The sequence below is a fragment of the Vombatus ursinus genome, unplaced genomic scaffold (assembly GCF_900497805.2).
Source record: "Vombatus ursinus unplaced genomic scaffold, bare-nosed wombat genome assembly UNPS02014814.1, whole genome shotgun sequence".
NCBI classification, from domain to species: domain Eukaryota; kingdom Metazoa; phylum Chordata; class Mammalia; order Diprotodontia; family Vombatidae; genus Vombatus; species Vombatus ursinus.
Genome location: NW_020954592.1, coordinates 5,048,795 through 5,070,756, shown reverse-complemented (window position 1 = coordinate 5,070,756; position 21,962 = coordinate 5,048,795). Strand labels below are relative to the sequence as shown.

At 37.3% G+C, this 21,962-nt stretch overlaps 1 protein-coding gene across 3 annotated transcripts in view; it reads left to right on the top strand.

Moving 5' to 3' along the window:
• ARHGAP6 (Rho GTPase activating protein 6) overlaps positions 1 to 21,512 on the top strand; it is a 640,842-nt gene extending 619,330 nt beyond the window's left edge. For all 3 annotated transcript variants that reach the window (XM_027835417.1, XM_027835418.1, XM_027835419.1), the window contains exons 10-13: positions 3,965 to 4,062; positions 14,880 to 15,142; positions 17,613 to 17,693; positions 19,374 to 21,512. In XM_027835417.1, coding sequence (XP_027691218.1) covers positions 3,965 to 4,062; positions 14,880 to 15,142; positions 17,613 to 17,693; positions 19,374 to 20,095 — 1,164 coding nt within the window. In that variant the 3' untranslated portion in view covers positions 20,096 to 21,512. The remainder of the gene's footprint in view (positions 1 to 3,964; positions 4,063 to 14,879; positions 15,143 to 17,612; positions 17,694 to 19,373) is intronic.
• Positions 21,513 to 21,962: the final 450 nt, after the last annotated feature.

Sequence of the window (21,962 nt, the reverse complement as noted above, 5' to 3'; positions counted from 1 at the left end):
TCATTTAACCTTTCAGTGTTTCAGGTATTTCTTTAAGACTAAATTAAAGAAATAGAAGTATGTTCAGAATGGTTTTACATATATAAACATATTTGTGTCCAATGGTAGCCACGGGGGGGGGGAGGGGGCGGGGCAGGGAGAAAAAAGAAAAAAAGAAAGTTACATGATAACTTTAATGTATATTTAAAAGAACAGCAAGTTGTACACAGTAGATTTGCAGTTTCATGTACAATGATCTTTTTTTTCTATTCTACTCTTATGGAAATGCTTGTTTTCTTTCTTAAGTTCAGAATAAAATAAATAATATTTTAGAGACTAAATTGTATATTTAGTGAAATCATCTGTGTGGATAAAAAAGAGGATTTAGCATAGGAGGCAGGTTAGTTACTGGTTCCTAATTAACCTTTTTATTTATTCATTTATTTATTTTTACAATATCGTGGATGTTTTTGGCAGTCTGATAAAGCTTATGGACCCCTTTTCAGAATAATGTTAAATGCATTAAATAAAATGCATAAAAGTACGAAGAAAACCAGTTATATTAAAGTCATACATTGAAATATGGTTATAAAAATGTATTTTTTAAAATTCATAGATCCCAGGTTAAGAATCTCTATTATGGTAGAAGGCAGCTAAGTGGCACAGTGGATAAAGTACAGGGCCTGGAATGAGGATCCTCTGGTAATCTGGTTCAGGTTGCACTCTGAAGTGTTGTGAGTTGCACAGTCCGTGAGCGGGTGTGTTTGACATCTCTGCTCCAGACTGTGAAATGCCCTTCAATTTCACTCTACCTCCCCTCAGGGATTACTTAAAGTTGTATAGATAGTTTATTTTCACTGACCCAGTATCATCTCAGCAAACATAAATTCTATTTGGAAATTACTCTTCCTTTTTTGGTTGTTGTTTATGATACCTACTCTGTTAAAAAAAAAAAATGAAAGCAAAATCAATAGCCATTTCTTGAAAATCGCTTCCCATTAAGAAATACAGCATCTTAGCTCTTCCTCAGTCCTGAAAGATGACTCAATACCACCACTCATACCTCTGCCAGTACTCTTGTGAAGTCCCACAACATAATGAGGTCACAGCTACTTTAAACTCAGGGCAGAAAAAGTTTCCAGGCCCAAAAGATCATTCTTTGACCTTCTGTCTAAACAAGAGGAAGATTACATTGCTTTTGCTAATGATAAATTTTGGTTGATTAAGTCTTGAAGCTCATTAAACCAATTACACTGAAAGAGAGTGACTTTGAGTAAAAGCAGGCATAGTGAAAACAAACTAAGAAAAAAACTCTTCTAAGAAAAGGATTCTTGGGTCACTCCAGAATAGATACAATTTTGTGTATGACTAATTTAGATTTATATCCATCCCTCTGAAGAGGAAAATAGTGTGTGAAATATGTAATAGCAAAAAAAAAAAATGTTATTGTGTATATGGTGCCATTAAAAAAAAAAATAAAGCCGTTTTTTCTCTTCCACACTATTGCAAATTTTCCCAGGAAAAGAAGGTCCCTTATTTCTACAAACCATAATTTTCAGTTTCATGTCTTATCTCTGTGTTTATTAACAGAAGTGGCATGACTCTCCTTTTCCAGGTCTTCACAACTCAGCAACACAAACTCTGGGGCCACCAATGAGATATAATCCCTTGACATCCAATCTGGAAGGGGGGCAAGATGAATAAGTTTTGTTCACTAAAGGTCCTCAGACAACTTCCCTCCAGAAACTTACAACAATTTTATCTCTGTTGGAATAATACTTTATCCTTAAATAGCTTCATTTTTATTTTATTTAGTTATTTGCATCTAAACATTAGAAATCTGTAAAAGTCATGTTCAACATTTTCCCTCGAATTATTCCTTTTAGAGTTATTTTGACTTAGTGACTTCCATCCCCTGCCAATAAACTCTGGGTTTGGTATTGAGGAAAATGCAAAGTTGATCTGGGTTAGGAAATAACAAATTTAGAGTGTATAGGAGGACATTTGAGAGAACCAAACATGAAGTCACCTGCTGAATGACTCAAGGTAAGAGTTCAAGGAGAATGGAAAAAATTTAAACAGACAGGGAGAATGGAAAAAAAAATTTAAATGCTCTGTGAAATAAGGGAATCAACATAGATGAGTTTAAAATTTCTGAGCATCATTGAAGGTCCAACAAAGATTAGATAGCATTCAATCAATGCAATTCCATATGTTTCCTCCAGAAAAGTTCCAGTCACTCATTTTACAGATGAGAAATACAAGGTCTTCAGTCTGTCCACATCTGGCTGACTTGATCAGTATCTCTGACACCCTATACATTTTCTTTAAAGTAGAAATGCAAAGGGCTCTGAGGCATATCAATATGTCTATCATTGAAATATGATAACTGTCTTAGAGGCCTTGAAAGCATACTCTCTACATATCATTGTATCTGTTACTGTAGGAAAGTAACTTTAAGATTACCTAGCTACTCAGCTCTTTTTGTGGTGGCAAAGAATTGGAAATTGAAGGGATGTCCATCAATTGGAGAATGGCTGAACAACTTGTGGTATATGATTGTGATGGAGTATTATTGTGCTGTAAGAAATGATGAGCAAAATAGTTTCAGAAAAGTGAAGTGAGTAGAACCAGGAGAACACTGTACATAGTAACAGCAATATTGTACCATGATCAGCTGTGAATGACTTAGCTCTTCTCAGCAATACAATGATAGAAGATAATTCTGAAAGAGTTAAGATGAAAAAATGCTATCCACCTCCAGAGAAAGAGCTGATGCAATCTGAATATAGATTGAAACATACTTATTTTTAAACTTTATTTTTCTGTTTTTGTTGTTATTCTGTGTTCTCTTTTGCAACATGGCTAATATAGAAATGTTTTGTATGACTGCACATGTATAATCTATGTTAACATGCTTGCCTTCTCGAGGAAGGGAAGGAAGAGAAGGAGGTAATTTGGAACTCAAAAATTATAGAAAAGAAATATTAAAAAATGTTTTTACATGTAGATGAGTAAAAAATAAACTGAGATCTTCTGACCCCAAGTCTAATACTCTTCCCATGATATCATGCCACTTAACATGGATGACAATGTCTATGGGTAGTCATATTTCTGAGTGGCTGATGTAGGGTGAAAGTGAAAGTCAGAACAGTACCATTAATAGGCCTTTACTCCAAAGAGATCAAAGAAAGAAGAAAAGGACTTATACCTTCAGAAATATTTATAGCAACTTCCTTTGTGGCAGGAAAGAATTGGAAACTAAGGGAAATTGGGGGATGGCTGAAGAAATGATGATATAGGTATGTGATAAAATTCTGTTGTACCATAAGAAATGAGGGAAAAATGGTTTCAGAGAAACTTGGAAAGACTTGTATGAACTGATGCAAAGTGAAGTGAGCAGAATCAAGAGAACAATTTATACAATGCCAACAACACTGTAAAGACAAAGAACTTTGAACGACTTAAGAATTCTGATCCATGCAATGACCAACCACTATTCCAGAGGACTCATGATGAAACATGCTACCCACCTCCTGGCAGAGGTGAACTGAGGGTACAGAATGAGACATATATTTTGACATGGCCAATGTGGGGATTTATTTTGCTTGACTATGCACATTTGTTACAAGAGGTTTTTTTTTTTCCTTTTCTTTTTTCTCAGTGGCAAGATTGGGTAAGGGAAGGGGGTGGGAAAGAATATAGAAGTTGTAAGTGAAAAAATGTAATTTTAAATTAAAAAAAGATAGTAATGGTTAACATTGGAAATGTGAAGGTCAAAGGACACCAAAGCCAAGGCACTGCCTTTTCACAAAGCCTCAGATTATGATTGTAGTTAACAAATCAATAATCTCCTATGATACTCAAAACTGCCTTTTATTTCTGTAGTCTCTCAAAAAAAAAAAAACAACCGCATGCCATAATTCCATACTCTTCTAAGCTGTTTCTCCCTGATGTTCTTTTCTACTTGTTTTTACTCCTTCAGGTCCCTCCAGATCTCCAGAATGAAGTTTTGATCAGCCTATTAGAGACTGACCCTGATGTTGTGGACTATTTACTCAGAAGAAAAGCTTCCCAATCATCGTGAGTACTCTTGTTTTTTATCCTCTAACTTCGTGTTGGGAATTTCCGTTTCTTTTGGGAAGAATTAGAAAGGTTGCCAGTTTCCACGGCATTTTGTGCTCTCTTTCTAAACATAGGCTGTTCCCACACAGGATAAAGTTTAGTGGAGACTTGGCAAGCATTTGACTGACTTGACTGATGCAAACACCCAGACCAGATAATTTAGACAAAAAATTCCACTTCAGCGATTTACCTTGATCATAGGACCCTATTGATGGCCAGATCTCCACTTCATTTCATCTGAGTAGATACAGCATTAGAACATTTCCCTTTTTAATTACATTGACTTTGCCAAGGAAATTAGGCATTTCCTGGGTTGTTTAGGTTCTTTTGGACATATTTCTTGGATGGGGGACAGGGCTAAGAACCAAGTGTTAGTAGGAGCTCCAAGGCACATTGATATGTCTGCCACTAAAATAATGGGGTAGCTCTTTCTTAGAGGCCTTTAAAGCATACCTTCCTTACAATACCATTTTACCTTTTACTGTAGAGCTTATGTACTGATGAGAAACTTAAGGATATACTAAAAATATGCTTCAACAGAACCCCACTTATTTGAGTATTTGTATACTCTAGTTAATCTGTTACCTATTTATGCTCTCATGCATTTTAAAATTTAGTTTCTATTTATAAAAATGTGTTCTGGGTCACTGAATGCACACACTAAACACTATGCACTTGGTTTTAATAAATGAAATTAAATCCATGCAAAATTCCATGCCCTGTATACTTGGACTTTGTATTACACAAAATAGTATGGTTATTAAGCATTCATTTGATTGATTTAATCAAGGTCAACAGTCAAATCAGATAATTCATACAAGTAACTTTAGAATTTTCACGCCTATTTAGCTACTTTGGGGAATATATAAAATACAAAAAAGACCAAAATGCTAGCAAATATGGAAAGGGTTCTGAACTACATTCAACATGTCTATAACTGAAATAGGATAGTTGTATCTTTGAGGCCTGTAAAACATACCTTACATGTACCATTGCACTTTTTACTATAGAGCATATACATTGTTGAACTACTTAAACATAGCCCAAAGGGTTAAAAAAAATCAATTATTGGTACCGATTATCCATGCTGGTCAAATTAATGAATAAAAGCCCAATTTTATATATACATACATATATATGTGTTTGTGTGTATATATAGATATAGATACATATAGCTTAAGAATAATAATAAATATTCAAGATAAAAATCACCTCCAGTCATGGGGAATGTCATTAACAAGGAAAAAAAGGCTTTAATGTATAGCATCACAAAAATGTTCTAATCTCTATGTGATGATATAATTTTCATTATTACTTAAAGTATGTAATAGACAGAGAGCAGGGTCTATTCAAGTATCTCTTTCCCTTTCTCCTTTTCTAAAAAACCAAACTCTAATACAGAAAACTGTTTTACTAGAGTATTTTAAAGAAATTGATAGAACAGCTAAGATACCATACCATAGGCCTCCCTCCTCCTTCTTTCAGCTGCCTTTAGGGCTCCCTAACTATCATTAACACTTATTACCTTTCAGCACTACTAAATTAAGATTTGTCATTCAGAAAGGAAGAATTTTTCAATGGCTCATTCTTTTAATCAGTCCCCATTCATGCCTACTTGTGTGATGAGCATCCTGCCCTTTTATTATCAACACTAATCAGTAAGATATTCTGTTTTGATTTAGGCTATTGTGATAGGAATAAACTCTCTCTCTCTCTTATTCTCTCTCTCTCTCTCTCTCTCTCCATTCATACATACATATCTGTGTGTATATATATATTTATATATACACATACACACATACGTGTATGTCATGGATAAAGGCAACACTGAACATAGTATATGGTGGGGAACAATAAGGAAATGGGCCTGATTAGAAAGAATTCAATGTTGGGGGATTGGAGGTAGAATTAGCAGGAACTAAAGTTGAATGGGTTAAGTGGAATCAGATTATGGGGAGCCAGACTGATTATTGGGTGCCAGACTGAGGAGTTTTTGCTCTTAATGAGATCTTAACGTTCTTTGTTAAGAACAATTTTAGATTTTGATCCACTAGGGCTGTAAGAGATATGTTTGAAAGAATCAAAGCGAATTGGCCACTTTGGAATATATAAGAGTACAGACTGTCCCCATTTTTTACTACCTGGAATTTAGCTACCCTATTTATATAACATTGCCTAATAAAAAACCTTCTTGTTATCTGTTCCTATTCAACTATTTCCACTACTGTTCAATCAGATGAAGGGAAGAGAATGCAAAAACAGGATATACAGCACCTGAACAGTCAGGGTTTTGATGATCTCCAAGCAGGCATTGAATCTCAAAGCACGGACCACCCATATTTGATCTGATAAGCCATGGAGAAATATGGCAGCTAATGAAATAATGAAAAGAGCTGATGTTGTTCTTCAGTTGTATCCAACAATTTGTTACCTCATGGACCATAGAATGCCAACACCCTCCATGGGGTTCTCTTGGCAAAGAGTGGTTTGCCATTTCCTTCTCCAGCAGATTAAGGCAAACAGAGGTTAAGTGACTTGCCCAGGGTCACACAACTAGTAAGCGTCTGAGGCCAGATTTGAACTCAGGTCTTCTTGATTCCCAGCTCTGAGCTCTATTCACGGAGCCATCTAACTGCCTCAAATAGCTGATAGAAATGTGCAAACTGAATTGGGAGGCCAAACTTGGAGACTGGAGGCAGAAAGAACAGGCTAACAATCTGGGTATTGGGACATGAGGTCTTAGTCCAAGGTAGTGGCAGTGGAATAGAAAAAGTGAACCCCAGAAGCATTAGGAGAGGAAAAATCTGCTTAAAAATGAATAATAATTGGTTGGAGTAAAGAACAAGGAGAGTTGATGCCAGCATGATGGCCATGACTCGCAAATGGCCATTTTGAATCCATTCATTTTGTATACATTTAAAAACCATATCATTGGTATGCCCTTTAGCTTTTTCCCTCTGAAACCAGCACAAATAACACCTATAGTAAAGCTTTGGACTGTTTCTTGTGATCCCAAAGGGAAACAGCAAAAGATTTTATTTAGATGGGGGAAAAAATTTCCAAGACTATGTAAAACCCAAGACATATTAATTCCAATTTATGTTATAAAAGATGAAAAAACTTTCATAATGATTTAAGAACTCAGTATTTGGAGGTTTCTCCTTCATACACACCAGGGTTTGAAAAGATCAGAGAATTCACTCTTCTGTGTTCTGATTGGATCTTTATATTTTTTGGCTCCAACTGAAAATCTTGAGTAACAATGTCACAGAGAGATTAGAAGAGATTTGTTCCGTTTTATTGCTAAAGATCCAAGACTTTCAGTTAAGCTTCTTTTTGAGTTGCTTATTTTGTTTGAAAGATTTATAGGTTGCATTTTCTCCAAACTTAGTTGAATAGTTTTCTACTTTTACATAGGGACATGGGGGAGAAGGGCCAATGAACAGGGGAGTTAGGAAGGGCAATACAGGAAACCAGGAATATTGATAGTATAGATCAGTTATTTGAAAGAAAACAACCCAGAGATTGAAACAGAAAGACATTGCTAACAATGATTTGCATGTGTAATTCAAATGTAGATTAAATTGTACAAAGAGACTCAGTGCTTATCTTGTCTAATGTTATTATTTTAAGCATGAGCTTAAAGAGACCTAATTCTAGTTTCTAAAATATAGTGCAATCTGGAAACAAGTTCAAAATATAGCTGATTCCAATCCAACAGAGGACAAGAATAATGTGAATAATTTAAATCCACGGACAATGTTTAAGATTCATTTTAGCTAAATTTGGTAGTTATTCTCCTTTCCCATCAAACCTCTTTCCAGAGCTACTCATAAATAGCAAAATCAGCAACTAGTTTTAAGTATAAATTTAAATATAAATATATGAAATGTTTTCCTCCAAAATAACTAATCTGCTCTTTATCATGTGTGTGTGTGTATTTATATATATGACCCCATACTAACAGTGTTAAAAAGGTCATGTAGAATACTTACCATATTACCATACTTACCAGCAATTCATCTGATACTCTGATTCTCAAACTTCATTTCTCAAATGTGGCACTTTCTTAAAATCAAATCAAGTTTGGTCTTTTTTTTTTTAAAGAACTTAGATGAAAACAAAGCAACTTAAACATTTGGGTGCAGCTAACTATGGCTATTTCCAGTTAATTGCTGAGAGAGAGAGAGAGAGAGAGAGAGAGAGAGAGAGAGAGAGAGAGAGAGAGAGTGGGGGGGGGGGGGGGAAGAGATTCTCTTCATAAGATAAGTTTCTGAAAGGTTACAATGTTGACCAGAACTTATCTTCTCTCATTGCTAAGTAATGTTACATTACAAAGATGATAGGAAGTTTTGAAAGAACAAATGTTTCATTTTGCCATCTTACACTGTGGGTACACTAAATTTCTGCTCTGATGCCTTATTATAGCATAGGGGCAACTCTGAGTTTCCATGTTTGAAAAGCACAAACTCTAGTGGGACCCACTGGGTTGAAAAGGCTTCAGATATGGTCCTAGGGACATTCTATCTATTGTCCAAAAAAGAAGTTTATCTAAGTTTCAAGAGGTACATGACCAGAGAGTTAGCTACCAGATGATGGGTTTTTCTGTTTTGTTTTGGTTTGGTTTTTGGCCACAGCAACTTATGAAGATCATTCCCAAAGGTGTAAAGGGATTGTTATTTACATCAATAGAAGGAAGGAAGTACCTATGGTGATGATATAACGAGTCTTTGAAATATTGCAGGACACTACAGTGAGTCTCATTGACTTCAATAGTTGTTGTATTTTACTAGTAGTCCCCTTCTAGATTTCCAGGGAGTAAAGACTCCCTTTGATGGTTCTGTGATTTCATCACCACGGGCACTACCTTTATCAGTTTTTGCAATACATCTATATGACCTTCTTATCTTCTGTGATTCTTGGCCTTATGCTTCTGTAAATCTAAGTACAGAAGGCTTTCCTTTGAGTATTTTTAGGTGTCATGAACACCAAAGCAGTACTTGAGCTGTTTATTTATCATCCTGTACTCTCAATATATGACTGGCGCACTTACTTTTCTTTATTTTTTTTTTTCTTTTTGGTGAGGCAGTTAGGGTTAAGTGACTTGCCCAGGGTCACACAGCTAGTAAGTGTCAAGGGTCTGAGGCCGGATTTCAACTCAGGTCCTCCTGACTCCAAGGCTGGAGCTCTATCCACTGCACCACCTAGCTGCCCCAGCACTTACTTTTCTAATTGTATTTATTATGACTGATACATTTTGTACCACTTCTCATGTTCAAGGCACATTTGATAGGCCACTTATAGCCACTATGTGTAAAGAGCCATCAACTTCACAAAAATGTAATGTTGAATCAAAAAAGCCTTTCTCTGAGAAAGTTTTAGTGTAGTATTTGCTTAAAAATAAGACAAAAACACTTGTGGGAGTAATATGGAACAGGAAAGTCTATACTGACTGGTTTCATAGGGTATGAATGTCCATTCTGTCTATGAAAAGCATAGGAAGAAAGAGAAAAGTATCTGAAAGGTTCAAAATGTAAAAGAGAATCTCTTAAGAGTGATTTGGAGCATTCTTTAAAAGAAAGCTGAAATTTTTTTAATTTTAATAGGTATCCTATAAAAAAATTAAATCAATAGCATTTTCTACTCACCTGACATAAATCCAATGCTTTATAATTTATGATTACCAATCAGTCAGGAATATGACTAGATTAAAAACTTTGGCCAACTAAGCTGCCAGGTCTGAGTCTATTGCCAATTAGTACAGGAAGGTTCATTGTCTGCTAACTTGAGTCATCATCCAGAGGCCTGTAGGAAAGTTAAAGATGTTTCACTCTTCTTTGGGGACATTCCCTGGGGACATTGCACAAAGGGATGTTTATACAGAATTGTATAATAATTAACTTGAAATTGACTTGAAATCCTCAATAAGCTCAAAGCTGCTGTGGTGGGCATTGCATTCTTTCCAATGTACAATTAAGAGCTTCAGAGACATGGTTATGTCCATTTAGGTTCCAAGAGAGTGAGGTTTATCAGTTGAATTATTAAGTTACAGTATAAGCCAGCACATTTTTTAATACTCTCTGGGTATTTCTTTTCGGGGAAGGTCGGCATGGTGCTATATTGGCAGCCCACGGGGAATTGAACGGAGGTTTTCCATTTATTCACAGAACAAGTACTGTACTCCCCGCTGCAGTGCAAGCTTGCCCACAGTATTCAGCCAGTGTGTTTACACCCTGACCTGGAGGGACCACGCTAAGGGTGAGCGTGCTATTTGGTCTCCATGCTCATTCAATCTTGATTCAGTTAGCTGAGACTGCAAATGGTGATGCCATAGTGGTCTTGGTTCTAATGTGTTTGGCAGCCTATCTTCCTTCTGTGGTAGCAAACCAAAAAATCCAAGGGTAGCTCATCCCACCAAAGAAGTGTTTAGTCTGAACATATATGAATCCATCCCAGATAGAAACAAATTAAAGAAAGGATTAGGCTCCCACACCCTCTAGCAATAACCCTACTAACTAAAAATGTTTCCTCTTTAAAAAAGAAAAAAACGTATAGGGACTATGACAGTGGTATTCATTGTCCTCCTAAACTACAATTTGGAAGTCATTTCCTGTTGTTCCCTGAGACTGAAGTCAAGTTGGACTTCTCAGGGACAGTTTTACTTCTGAAGAGAGAAGCCAGGCTGTCATGTTAATTTGATCTTCCAGCCATCTCCAAAAGGGGCACCATTTTCTCACACCCTCTAGGTTTCCTAATTTGGGCATTGGATGTCCATTGGGATATTATGAATCACCTTTTTCTAAATGGATTCATGAACACTCTATGATTAGAGAACACTGCCTGGATTTGGTTTGGGAGCCTGCATGGAGGAGTTGTTGCTCTTAAGTTATTTCAGTCATTTCCCTTTGTGACCCCATTTGGGGTTTTCTTGGCAGAGATGCTGGAGTGGTTTGCTATTTCCTTCGCTAGCTCATTTTACAGATGAGGAAACTGAGGCAAACAGTGTTAAGTGACTTTCTCAAGGTCACACTGTTAGTAAGTGTCTGAGGATGGATTTGAACTCAGGTTTTCCTGACTCCAGGCCTGGTGCTCTATCCATTGCACCATCTACCTGCCTCCTGCATGGAGGTAATGAGGACTTATTCAAGAATACTGAGCTGACTCTTAATGCTAAATTGTCCTGGCTGCTAATGTTCCTTTGCTTTGGGTCAGCCAGTTCCTCTGTGTTTTTAATCAGCTTCTTGGCTTGTTTATTTTTGTTGTTGTTCCTTGGGTTTTTAGATTCGAGGCTTTTTTTCTCCCGTATCTTATTATTGCCTTCCATATTTTAACTATACAAGATTTTTGTTCCTTCTTGCCCTGCCCTTTCATCCAAGTTGTATAAGTAACTTTTTGTTTTAATTCTGGCCTTTTTTCAGGCAGTTAAAAAAATAAAGGGCTACTCTACATTTTCACTGCTAGCCTGTTTCACAGAATCATATTTTAGAAGGAGGACAGACCACAGAAATCATCATGTTCAAAATCCGAGTTTTACAAATGAAGAAACTGAGGCCCCCCCAAAATGACATGATTTGCCCAAGGTCCCACAGTAAGAGGTAGAACTGGAATTAGTAGATCTCCTGACTTTCAGTCCATACTCCTTTCTTTAAAGTGCTCTGTCAGTCTCTTTTTATATAGAATCCCTGAAGGTTACTGAAATTCTCTTTCTTGAATCAATGAAAGTCAGTAGAACAGACATTTACATTGTATGCCACCTCAGGCAAGTTACTATCACCATCTCTGTGCCTCATTTTTCTCATCTGCCAAAGTACCAAAGTGCTAGCATCATTAATAAAATTATTAATAACACAGAAACTTTTAAATTTTTCAATTGTTGCAGGGATAATAATGCTTACCATATTTATCTCATGATAGGTAGCTGAGAGGAGAAGATCATAAATATGAAAGCACTTTTTAAAGTTTTTGTAAGTTCTTAACTCCTAGAGAAATTATCCTTTGTGAAGAGGTTTCAAAATTGAAGCCAATTTAGTTAAATACCTACTATGTGCAGAGCCCTGTGCCAGATGTTGGGGTATAAAGACTAAACAAAAAAAAGTGCCTGTCCTCAAGGAGCTTCCATTCTTCTGAGGGGCAGTACAATACTTTGCAGGGCATGTTGATGGCCAAAGTAATAGCAGCCAGATGGCACCGTGAATAGAGTAACCTGGAGTCAGGAAGACCTGAGGTCAAATCTGGCCTCAGATACTTATTAGCTGTGTTACTCTGGGCAAGTCACTTAGCCCTGTTTGCCTCAGTTTTCTCATCTGTAAAATGAGCTGGAGAAGGAAATGGCAAACCACCTCAGTATCTCTGCCAAAAAAAAAAAAAGCAAACCTAAATAGAGTCATGGGGAGTCAGACATAATTGAAACAACTCAACAACAACAACAGTATCATCATTATTATCTACACTCATAGTAATTCAGTGAAGCCTCAAGCAAAGCTCTAATAAAGGCTAACCTTTAGCAAACATAACATTGGTTATCTCTACTGGTAAACTGCATTTGACCATGATAAACCATATAGGTGCATTTTTTAGTCATGCATGTATTAAAATTTCTCCTCACTGAAGTCATAATTATAGAAAATATGGCAAGTGGTTGCAGTCCAATGGGAATATGGTATGAATTTGAATAACGTGACCAATTCAGAAGCTTCATTATTTGCGCTAATCTGGAGCTAGTAGCATGTCCAGATGGGGCTACTACCATCTCTCAGTTACGTTGGAAGACTGGCCAGGCGTCAACCCTACTGTCAATGCTAACACCTTAGTCATGATTGCCATCATCCTGTTCCTGTATGAGTAGTCTGAATAGGGCCACCACCCTTTGCTAGAGAGTTGGAGTCCCAAGTAATCACTGATAGCTTTCCCAGTGAGAACAAATATGATTTGCCAAGGGCACACAGCTAGTTAGTGTCTAAGGCTGGATTTGAACTCAGGTCTTCCTGACTCCAGGCGTGGTGCTTTATCCACTGCACCACTTAACTGCCTTATTCTTTGGGATACATGATTTCATTTGATCCTCACCATAACCAGGTGAGAAGCTAAATTACTACCCCTAGTCATACATCTGGAACTCGAACTCAGCTTTCAGATTTCAAGTCTAGTGCTCTTTCTAGCAATATTTTACATTTCTTACTTGCTTCTCAGATGTAACTGGGTAGGCGTTGGACTTTCTCTTCAGTAACTAGAAGAATTCCTCCTCAATGCTCCCTCAGATTGGGCTATAGTACATGATAATGAATAGTGCAAGTGAAAGCAACGGAGTTTTTTGCTGTTAATTAAATGAAACTCTTGGGGTTTGTTTTTTGTTTGTTTGTTTTTCCATTTTCAGGAAAGAATCTTAAGTTTCTTTCTTTTCTCAGACTCTTCCAAGATCTGGGAAATAACTTAGAATTTTCCTATGGTTCTTTGCTACATAAATCATCTGACATCCATTATCAAAGATGGGGAAGGGGGATTTATAATTCCTGGGTGGGCAGTAAATGCCCTCTTAATAGAACATTTTTGAGTTCCTCATAATTTCAGGGATAGGTGCAGGATCTTAAAAAGCACTTGGGCTAGAGAATAAAAAAAGCAACCCAAATATTTTTATTATGGCTAATAAGAAGTACTGTCAAGTCAACACTGAAAGGGTCTTCTTGCCAGAGCAATTTTCCTCCATCTTGCTCTGTTCTGGGTGGTTCAATATTGTTAGAACATGCTGACTTGCAAGTATTTACCTTTCTTTTTTCATAATAAAAAAAAAAGTGTTTTGAAAATCAGACCAAAAAAATTCAAAGAATGACCAAAGGGAATTGGAGAATGGGGAGAAACAGGGTTATTTTTGCACTTCTTTATCAACCTGTGATAATTTCCCTTTAAGATGTTATCAGGGACACTGTATTGAGGAGGGTAGAAACTAACAGATTATTCAAGGTAAGACCTCCTTTGATATTCTGGAAGTTCTTGTGTTTTGTTTTGTTTTTTTGTCCTGCTTACATTTTCTCAGTATTGTGTATGCCACATTTCCATAATAGATACATGTACATATATTATATTTCAGGCATGTGCTAATATATATTACATAGCTTGTGAAAAGCATTCATCTCGAGAAACATGTTTTAGCTAAATTTACAAAATGGAACAGAGGGCTGGTTACATGATGGTGATCTGTTATTATTGTCAAATATGAAAGAAAAGCAATACACATACACTACATATTTTTACCATACAAGCTTAGGACAAAAAAAAATGTGATTTTATCAAATTTCAAGTAGAATTTGATGCATATGCATTGTTCTTTCTGAATGGGATTTAACTTGGATTTAAAAACCATTATTTGTGGTGGGAAAGCTAAAAATTAGTAATTTTCCAGGGATATAGTGTTAATTTCCATGGGAATTATACCCAAGACTTTGCTTTAGAAATAGAAAAAAAGAATGTCTTTATCAGTACTTATGCAGAACAAAGTGGTCAAGATAATATAGGAATCCATTTACTGTTCTCTCTCTTCTCATCCCCTCCTTGGTTGGTATTTTATTGAAACATCTGTTGAGTTGTACTGACCTCTGCTGACCATTACATGAAACAACTTCATTTCCTTCATAGAAAAGTGTTGACATCATTTTAAAAGTCTTTTTTGTTTCAGCACCTGTGTTGATGCTTTACCTTCCCATTGTTGGCATAGCTTTTGTACTGAGAATTATTGCAGTTATTGATTGTTAACACTATATGTAATGATCTTGTCCTGGCAGAAGCCCCCACCTGCTGAGATCAGAGGGTTCCTTTTCCACGGAAGGGAGACATTCATCTACTGACTCCAACAAAGCCTCAAGCGGAGACGTCTCCCCTTATGATAATAACTCCCCAGTGCTGTCTGAACGCTCATTGCTGGCTATGCAAGAAGACATTGTCCTGGGTTCAGAGAAGCTTTACAAGGTGCCTGAACAATATATGTTGGTTGGCCACTTGCAGTCTAAATCAAGAGAAAGTTCTCCTGGACTATGGGCCGGAAAAGGTATGGTTTGATTGTCAGAAATGCAACCATCATCAAATCAAATCAGTTCCTTAACTTATGACAGAGGTGGTTCTTTTCTTCTGTATGTTTTGTTGATTTGACCTACTCAGAGTCCACCTATCCTGCATTCAGACTTCTGTAGTCTCATGGAAAGCCTACTAACATAGTCATAAATTTCATCCTGTTTAAATACATGCTATGGTTTACTCTCTTATCTCGCCTCACAGTGAACTTATAAATCTTAAATTATTGGGTTTGTCAACAGAATTTTGAATGTGGTCCAGATTGGACTGGTCTCTAACTGGGAATGACTTGAGCTGAAACAGAGCAGACTAGAAGCAGCTGTGTCAGGAATCAAGTAACAATTTAATTAGTTTCAGAGTGAGGAAAACATTTGCAAGTGGAAGTCCTCCTGAGTAGGAGGGCTTAACATGTTGGGGTACAGGCAGTGCTTATATATATATATACATATATATACACACACACACATATATATGTATATATATATACTGGAATATGGCTGGAATATGGCATAATTATCGTTAGGTCTTGAGTTACTATTCCCACGGGTTCTGTGAGAACAGTGTTGTCCCAAGTCTTGGGGGTCATGATGACTCTGTAGGGTACAGAACCAGAGTTCTGTGATGGGAACAGGAGTACAGCACAAGGAACAGGGATTGTGAGCATGTCAGAGATGTGATGGATGTTGACTCTCAGCTCCCTGGGAAATAGGGGGATTGAACACCTGGTACAATACACTTTGCCAGAGGGTGAGATCACCCAGAGTGCAGAGGATTATTGTTATGCCAAGTTCAGGGCACAGCCTGCTTGCTGGATCTTAGATTTAAATGGTCCAGTTTCCACTATATCAGATTGGGTAGGTATCCTTTTAGTATTCTCTACCTTCCTTCTGTTCTCATCATAGTCTTTCCTTCACTGTAGTCACTGTTTACTCTAAAGGATTATATCTTAGGTATATGTGTCCTAAGCTCAGTGAATAAACAGACACATTGAGTTTCAGATGCCTATAGGACATCTACGGGGACAGCAAGGTAGCACAGTGAATAAAGTGTTGGATCTGGAGTCAGGGTAATTCATCTTCTTGAGTTCAAATCTGACCTCAGATACTTAACTCGCTGTATGACCCTGAACAAGTTGATTAACCTTGTTTGCCTCAGTTTCCTCATCTGTAAAATGAGAAGGAAATAACAAACTACTCCAGCATGTTTGCCAGGAAAACCCCCAATGGGGTCATGAAGACTTGGACGTGACTTAAAACAACTGAACAACAACAACAAATAGGACATCCTGGGAGACATGACCAACAGGTAGCTGGAGATGCAAAACTGGAGCCCAAGAGAGGGACTAGAACTGGATATGTAAGTTTGGGAGTCATCTATATAGAGATTATAGTTTTGGATCTGTAGAAGGTAAATCACCCAGCACACTGGAAGCCTTTATCCACTGGGAGCCTTTTTGGATTCCAGAACAGCATTGGAAATAGTCTAGCAGTTACAGAAACCCACCAGGGATAGAAGAGGGGAGAGCCTATGACAGTCATAGGATATGCACGTGTATGGGTGTGTGACATGGATGATGATCTGCTAGAGGAGACTGAAACGATCAGTTAGATAGGGAGAAAGAGTACCACCATGATAAAGCAGTGTTGCAAAAATCCATGGGGGAGAAAAAATAAAGAAGGAACTTTCCCACAGGAAGATCCAAAGCTGAGTGGGTAGTGAAAGTGTCTAGATAGGTTGGAAGGCATCTGGTTGTGGTAACAAGGGACAAGTGGCAGCAGACGAGATGGCAACATATAGTCACATAGCTGATAAAATGAGGCAGAATTCAAACTCAGGTCATCCTGATTCCAAGTCCAATACTCTCTTCACTGTGCAAACTGGCTACCTAATGAAGTTGTATGCAGTAGGGTTAAGAATTATTCTCTGAGATCTTCACAGTTTGTATATAAATGTTTTGGAGTTTGTTTTAGAGGATTTTTTTTTTTGGTCATAAAAGCCATTTCATCAGAAAGTGGGATGTGGCCATCTGTGTATTCCTTGAAAATTATCAAATTCTCAAGTGTTTGGAGTTCTTCTGAGGGCTGTAAAAAAAAAAATAAAAGACAAAACACTACCAGCTATCACTTTGATTTTTTTATTATAAACTGATCTCATAGCTCTTATGTTTGTGCTACTCTTGTGGCACTTGATATTTTTTTCCCCTGATGAAATCACAGGCACCTTGAATATACTGACATAAATATGGAAATGGCATTAGTTACTTGCACATATGAAGATGCTTTGTTTCCTCAATTTTGTCAGCTTCATGAAGGCAAGAGCCATGTCTCTAAGTTGTTCGTATCTTCTGTGGTACTTGGTGGTTTGCCTAATATAGGTTCTTTATAAATAGTTCCTGACTAACTGACTGTATCACTTCATATTATAGCATTTTATTAACTCTTCTTTAGATGTGTCAGAGGAGCCCTTCAATATTTGGGGAACCTGGCATTCAACATTAAAAAGTGGATCCAAAAGCCCAGGAATGACAGGTACAGTGCTATTTTTAAAATACTATTTTGGCAAATCTTATAGGATATACTGATTGCCTTGGTGGTTATGGGGGGAAGGGGAGCAGTAGTAATTTAAAAGTTGTTTCTTGAGGCAGACAGTGCAGGACTTCCCTACTCCAATAGCTCTGTGAGCATAACCATAAAGATTCTCCCTCTAGTGGTGGAAATAATTGCACTTCACACACATCCTACAAAGATTGACCCAGCACACTGGAAGCCTTTTTGGATTCCAGAGCAGCATTGGAGGTAGTCTATCTGTTACAGATATCCACCAGATATGCCACTTTTTATTCAAAGAGGGTTGGGGTTTTTATGGGTGTTTTTTTTTGTTTTTAAGACAATAAGCATTTTTTTAAAGCACCTACTATATGCCAGGCACTTTTCTAAGTGTTGAAAGTCACAGTCATGTCTGAATATGATGTTCCTTCCCTCACTACATTGAACCCTCCATTGGGACAAAGAAAAACTATTAAGGCAGACCAACTGACAGTTAACACATCTGATAGTGTACTCTGGCACTTGTCACATGTTGGTAATGTGCTACTTCTATCCACCAGGCATCTCTCTGTCAATGGAGAAGATGCTTTATCTGGCTGGTACGGAATGGTTCTAGAACTTTGGTCCTTCTCTCACCTCATCTGTCAATTGTTATCAGGCTCTGAAAACGCTGGTTTCCAAAAATGTCCTTGTGCTTTTTGCTTACATGTTGCTTTGAGAGGGAAAGTCTCCCCTCTCCCATGAAAAACACAGAGCACAGAGATGTCGGGTCATTATGCCCAGGCCCAATTGTCTTGAGAAATGTATTCACCCTCAGTTTCAGGAAGAAAGCACAGTAGGAATATAAACACTGCTGCTGCTATATTAACTAACTATCTGGGAGTGAATAGTTTGTTTTAGCTTCTGGCCCTCTTCTAACAGGTTTCATAGAAAATAACGTCTCTCCCCTAGATTAAATAAGAGGAACCTATTTTCTTCCTATGTTCTTCATAGCACATAGTAGCACTATGTAATATTTACAGTGTGGGCATTCAGAAAAATAAACTGGCAGGAATGATTATTAATGACCAACAATAATAAATATGTATATAGTGTTTTAAGATTGCTAAAGCACTTGACACATTATTTTATCACAAGCCCGTGGCAGATGGTAGTATTTTTCCTGTTTCACAGAAAAGGAAAGAGGAAGAAGCCTGAGAGAGGGTGACTTTCCAGATGTCACACAGCTATTAAGTGTCTGAGGCAGTTTTCAAGCCCAGGTATTTTTGACTACAAACCCAGAATTGTATGTATTATGCCATCTTGCTGCCTAAAATAATGATCAGCAAATGTGAATGTTATTCTTTGGTTTGGGGCTGTGTGACCCTGGGCAAGTCACTTAACCCCATTTGCCTCAGTTTTCTCATCTATAAAATGAGCTGGAGAAGGAAATGGCAAACCACTCCAGTATCTTTGCCAAGAAAACCCCAAATGGGGTCAGGAAGAGTCGGACATGACTGAATGACAAAAAAATCTTTCGCTGGGTAACAATAATCTAAATGCTATGCTAGCATTCTTATTTAAAGGGGTTGAGAGTTGGTGGGGAAAAAAGGGCAGATGAAGCATAGCACTGTTCCAGTGACCATATTTCCATCTTCTTTCCCTTCCTATTCTGTCTTCCAGGCTCCTATGGAGACATTTATGAAAGCAGCTTCCTTCATCCAGGGCGGTGCTCCCTTTCCCAGGGGAACCTCTCCCTGAACTGCCCACGCTGGCAGGGTAGTTCCACAGAACTGGACAGTGGGAAGCAAATCATCCGAAGGACTCAGACCACGGCCACCATCCCAGAGTGTAAGCCCCATGCTCCAGTATCTCGGGTTTGCAGCACACCCCAGATACAGGAAAGCAGGCGGGGCTCAGAACAATCTCATTCGAGATCTGAGCAGTACTTGACTTTGAGTAGTGCAGAAGACCTCAGTGAGAGTGACTTGGATGTGACTTGGCTGCAAAACAGGGCCAAGTCTCTGTACCTGAGAGTAGTAGAGAGTGGCAGAAATGAACAGAGGCCTCCGCCTCCCTACCCGGGCCCAGGGAAGCAAGTTTCAGCACCATCTCAGCAGTCCACCGAGAAACCATTGTGGAGACTTCGGAGGCAAGATGAAAGTTCAGAGACTGCTGCAAAGGACGAAGGACAAATGACTGTCTCCACTGACAATTCAGATCTTGGTCAGGAGAATCAGGACACAGTGAAAAAACTGGGCAATGCTTATTCCGTTGAAGCCAGTGATCAGAACAGTAAAAACTTGGCAAATCCAGACTGGCATGATTGGCAGAGGGAGCGATGGCAAATTTGGGAGCTCCTATCCGCTGATAATCCAGATGCCCTTCCTGAAACTCTAGTATGACCACTCCTCACACCCATCTGCTCCTACCCCCCAAAAATACACACACACATACACACAAACTGCCATGAATGTCCGTTCTTCCCTCCAGTAGGAAAAAAGAAAGAAAAATGATGCTGTTGGACAATCAGGTGAATTCTTATTCTTCTTGTTTTATGCCAATTAAAGTTCATGTAAATTTTTTTTAAATCAACACTATTTTCACTTTAAAATTTTAATAGCACTGTCAAATGTCCATTTACAAATAAATTTCTGTTGCATAGCCAGCATTTAAGGAAGAAAAAATGGAATGAAACTATCTATTTTAACAATTGTGCCCACATTTGCTGTAAGATAAAAATCTATTGCTTTGGTGTAGCTGAATGTATTTATATGTCTGCAGTTTTGATGATTGTATATTCTGTAATGGGTTATGTATGATGATCATATATGATATGTTCACAAACTGAAAACAAAAGAAACAATTTTGACTGGTTTTTGTTTGTTTTTTAATCACTGCACTATGTTATAAGCATTGAAATTCTATAGAGTGTGCACAAGCAGGTTTCTGTGCTTTTTAAATATACATTTGTAAATGGAGGAAAGCCATTTTGTCACTGCCTGAGAAAAACATTAAACTTAGAGAGACAGGAAAAGCCGTATTTTTTATAATAGTAGTGTGATAGGGGGAAAAATATAGTCATCACGTACTTTTTTTTCATATAAAAATGCTTGTGAGCAAAATTTTAAAATTGATACATTATAAAAATATTTTTTTAGATTGCATTAGAAGCTGTTCAGCTAATCAGTCAGGAGTAAGGCCGTGCCTAACAGATGGAAGAATAATTCAAAAGCCCTTCTCCCCAATCTACGCTAAGTACAATTTTATATAAACAGTATATATAATATATTATATATTTATAATGTATGATTTTTATATATTTTTCAAAACAACAAACTGGAATCCAACTCTGAAAATTTTAAAGCCTAAATTAAGGTATGCAAATTATAATTGAATGTGGCTTTTCCTTTTACCCCACATGCATTCAGTATTAAAAATAAATAAATACATAGATAAATGCAGTGCTTAGGGTATTAAAATTATGTTTGGAAAAAAATGCAACTTTGCATATACGTGATACCAAAGGCTGAGGAAACATTTTCTTCGATGATTTTAGGCTACTTTGTGAACTATGGGAATACTACATAGTGTTACAGTATACGTTTGGGTGTTTTTCAAGTAACTGCAAAATCATTTCATGGCCAGCAGATGGCAATTTACTTCAGTGTTTTAAGAAATTTTTCACTTGATAAGGGAAAGTGTATTATATACAAAAAATTTTTCTCTAAACCATGCTAGTCTTAATTTTAATGAAGATGATGATTTTTTTCAGTGATGTTGTCTTTAAGTTCTATTTGCCATATTTGAATAAAGAGCTAAGCAAACCATATATTCTCTGGCATCAGATATCATTGAAAATTCATAAAAGAAGTTAGAATATTATGTCTGGAAAATTGCTAATGCAAATCCAACACAGAGCATACATGTGAGGTTATTGGGAAATAGCTAAAAAGAAAAAAAAATCTCAGATTATTTAAGGATACTAAGCAGGTAAACAAACTTCTTTCCACTCAAGTATTCTTCCAATGCTTCCTTGGAAGGGGGAGATAATGGCAACGAAAGTATTGCCAAGGGAAAATCATGCTTTGGTCACCTTCTATTAACCTAGAAAGAATTCCTATATAGGCTAAAGACAGATAGACTGTGGGGCTTTCATCCAAATACTACCTAATTAAATTAAAATAGGCTTATCAACAGGTTAGTCCCTAGAGGAGGAATTGGGGGGGGGGGAGCTATAGCAAACTCAGAAAGACCATGGAAAGGAAAGGT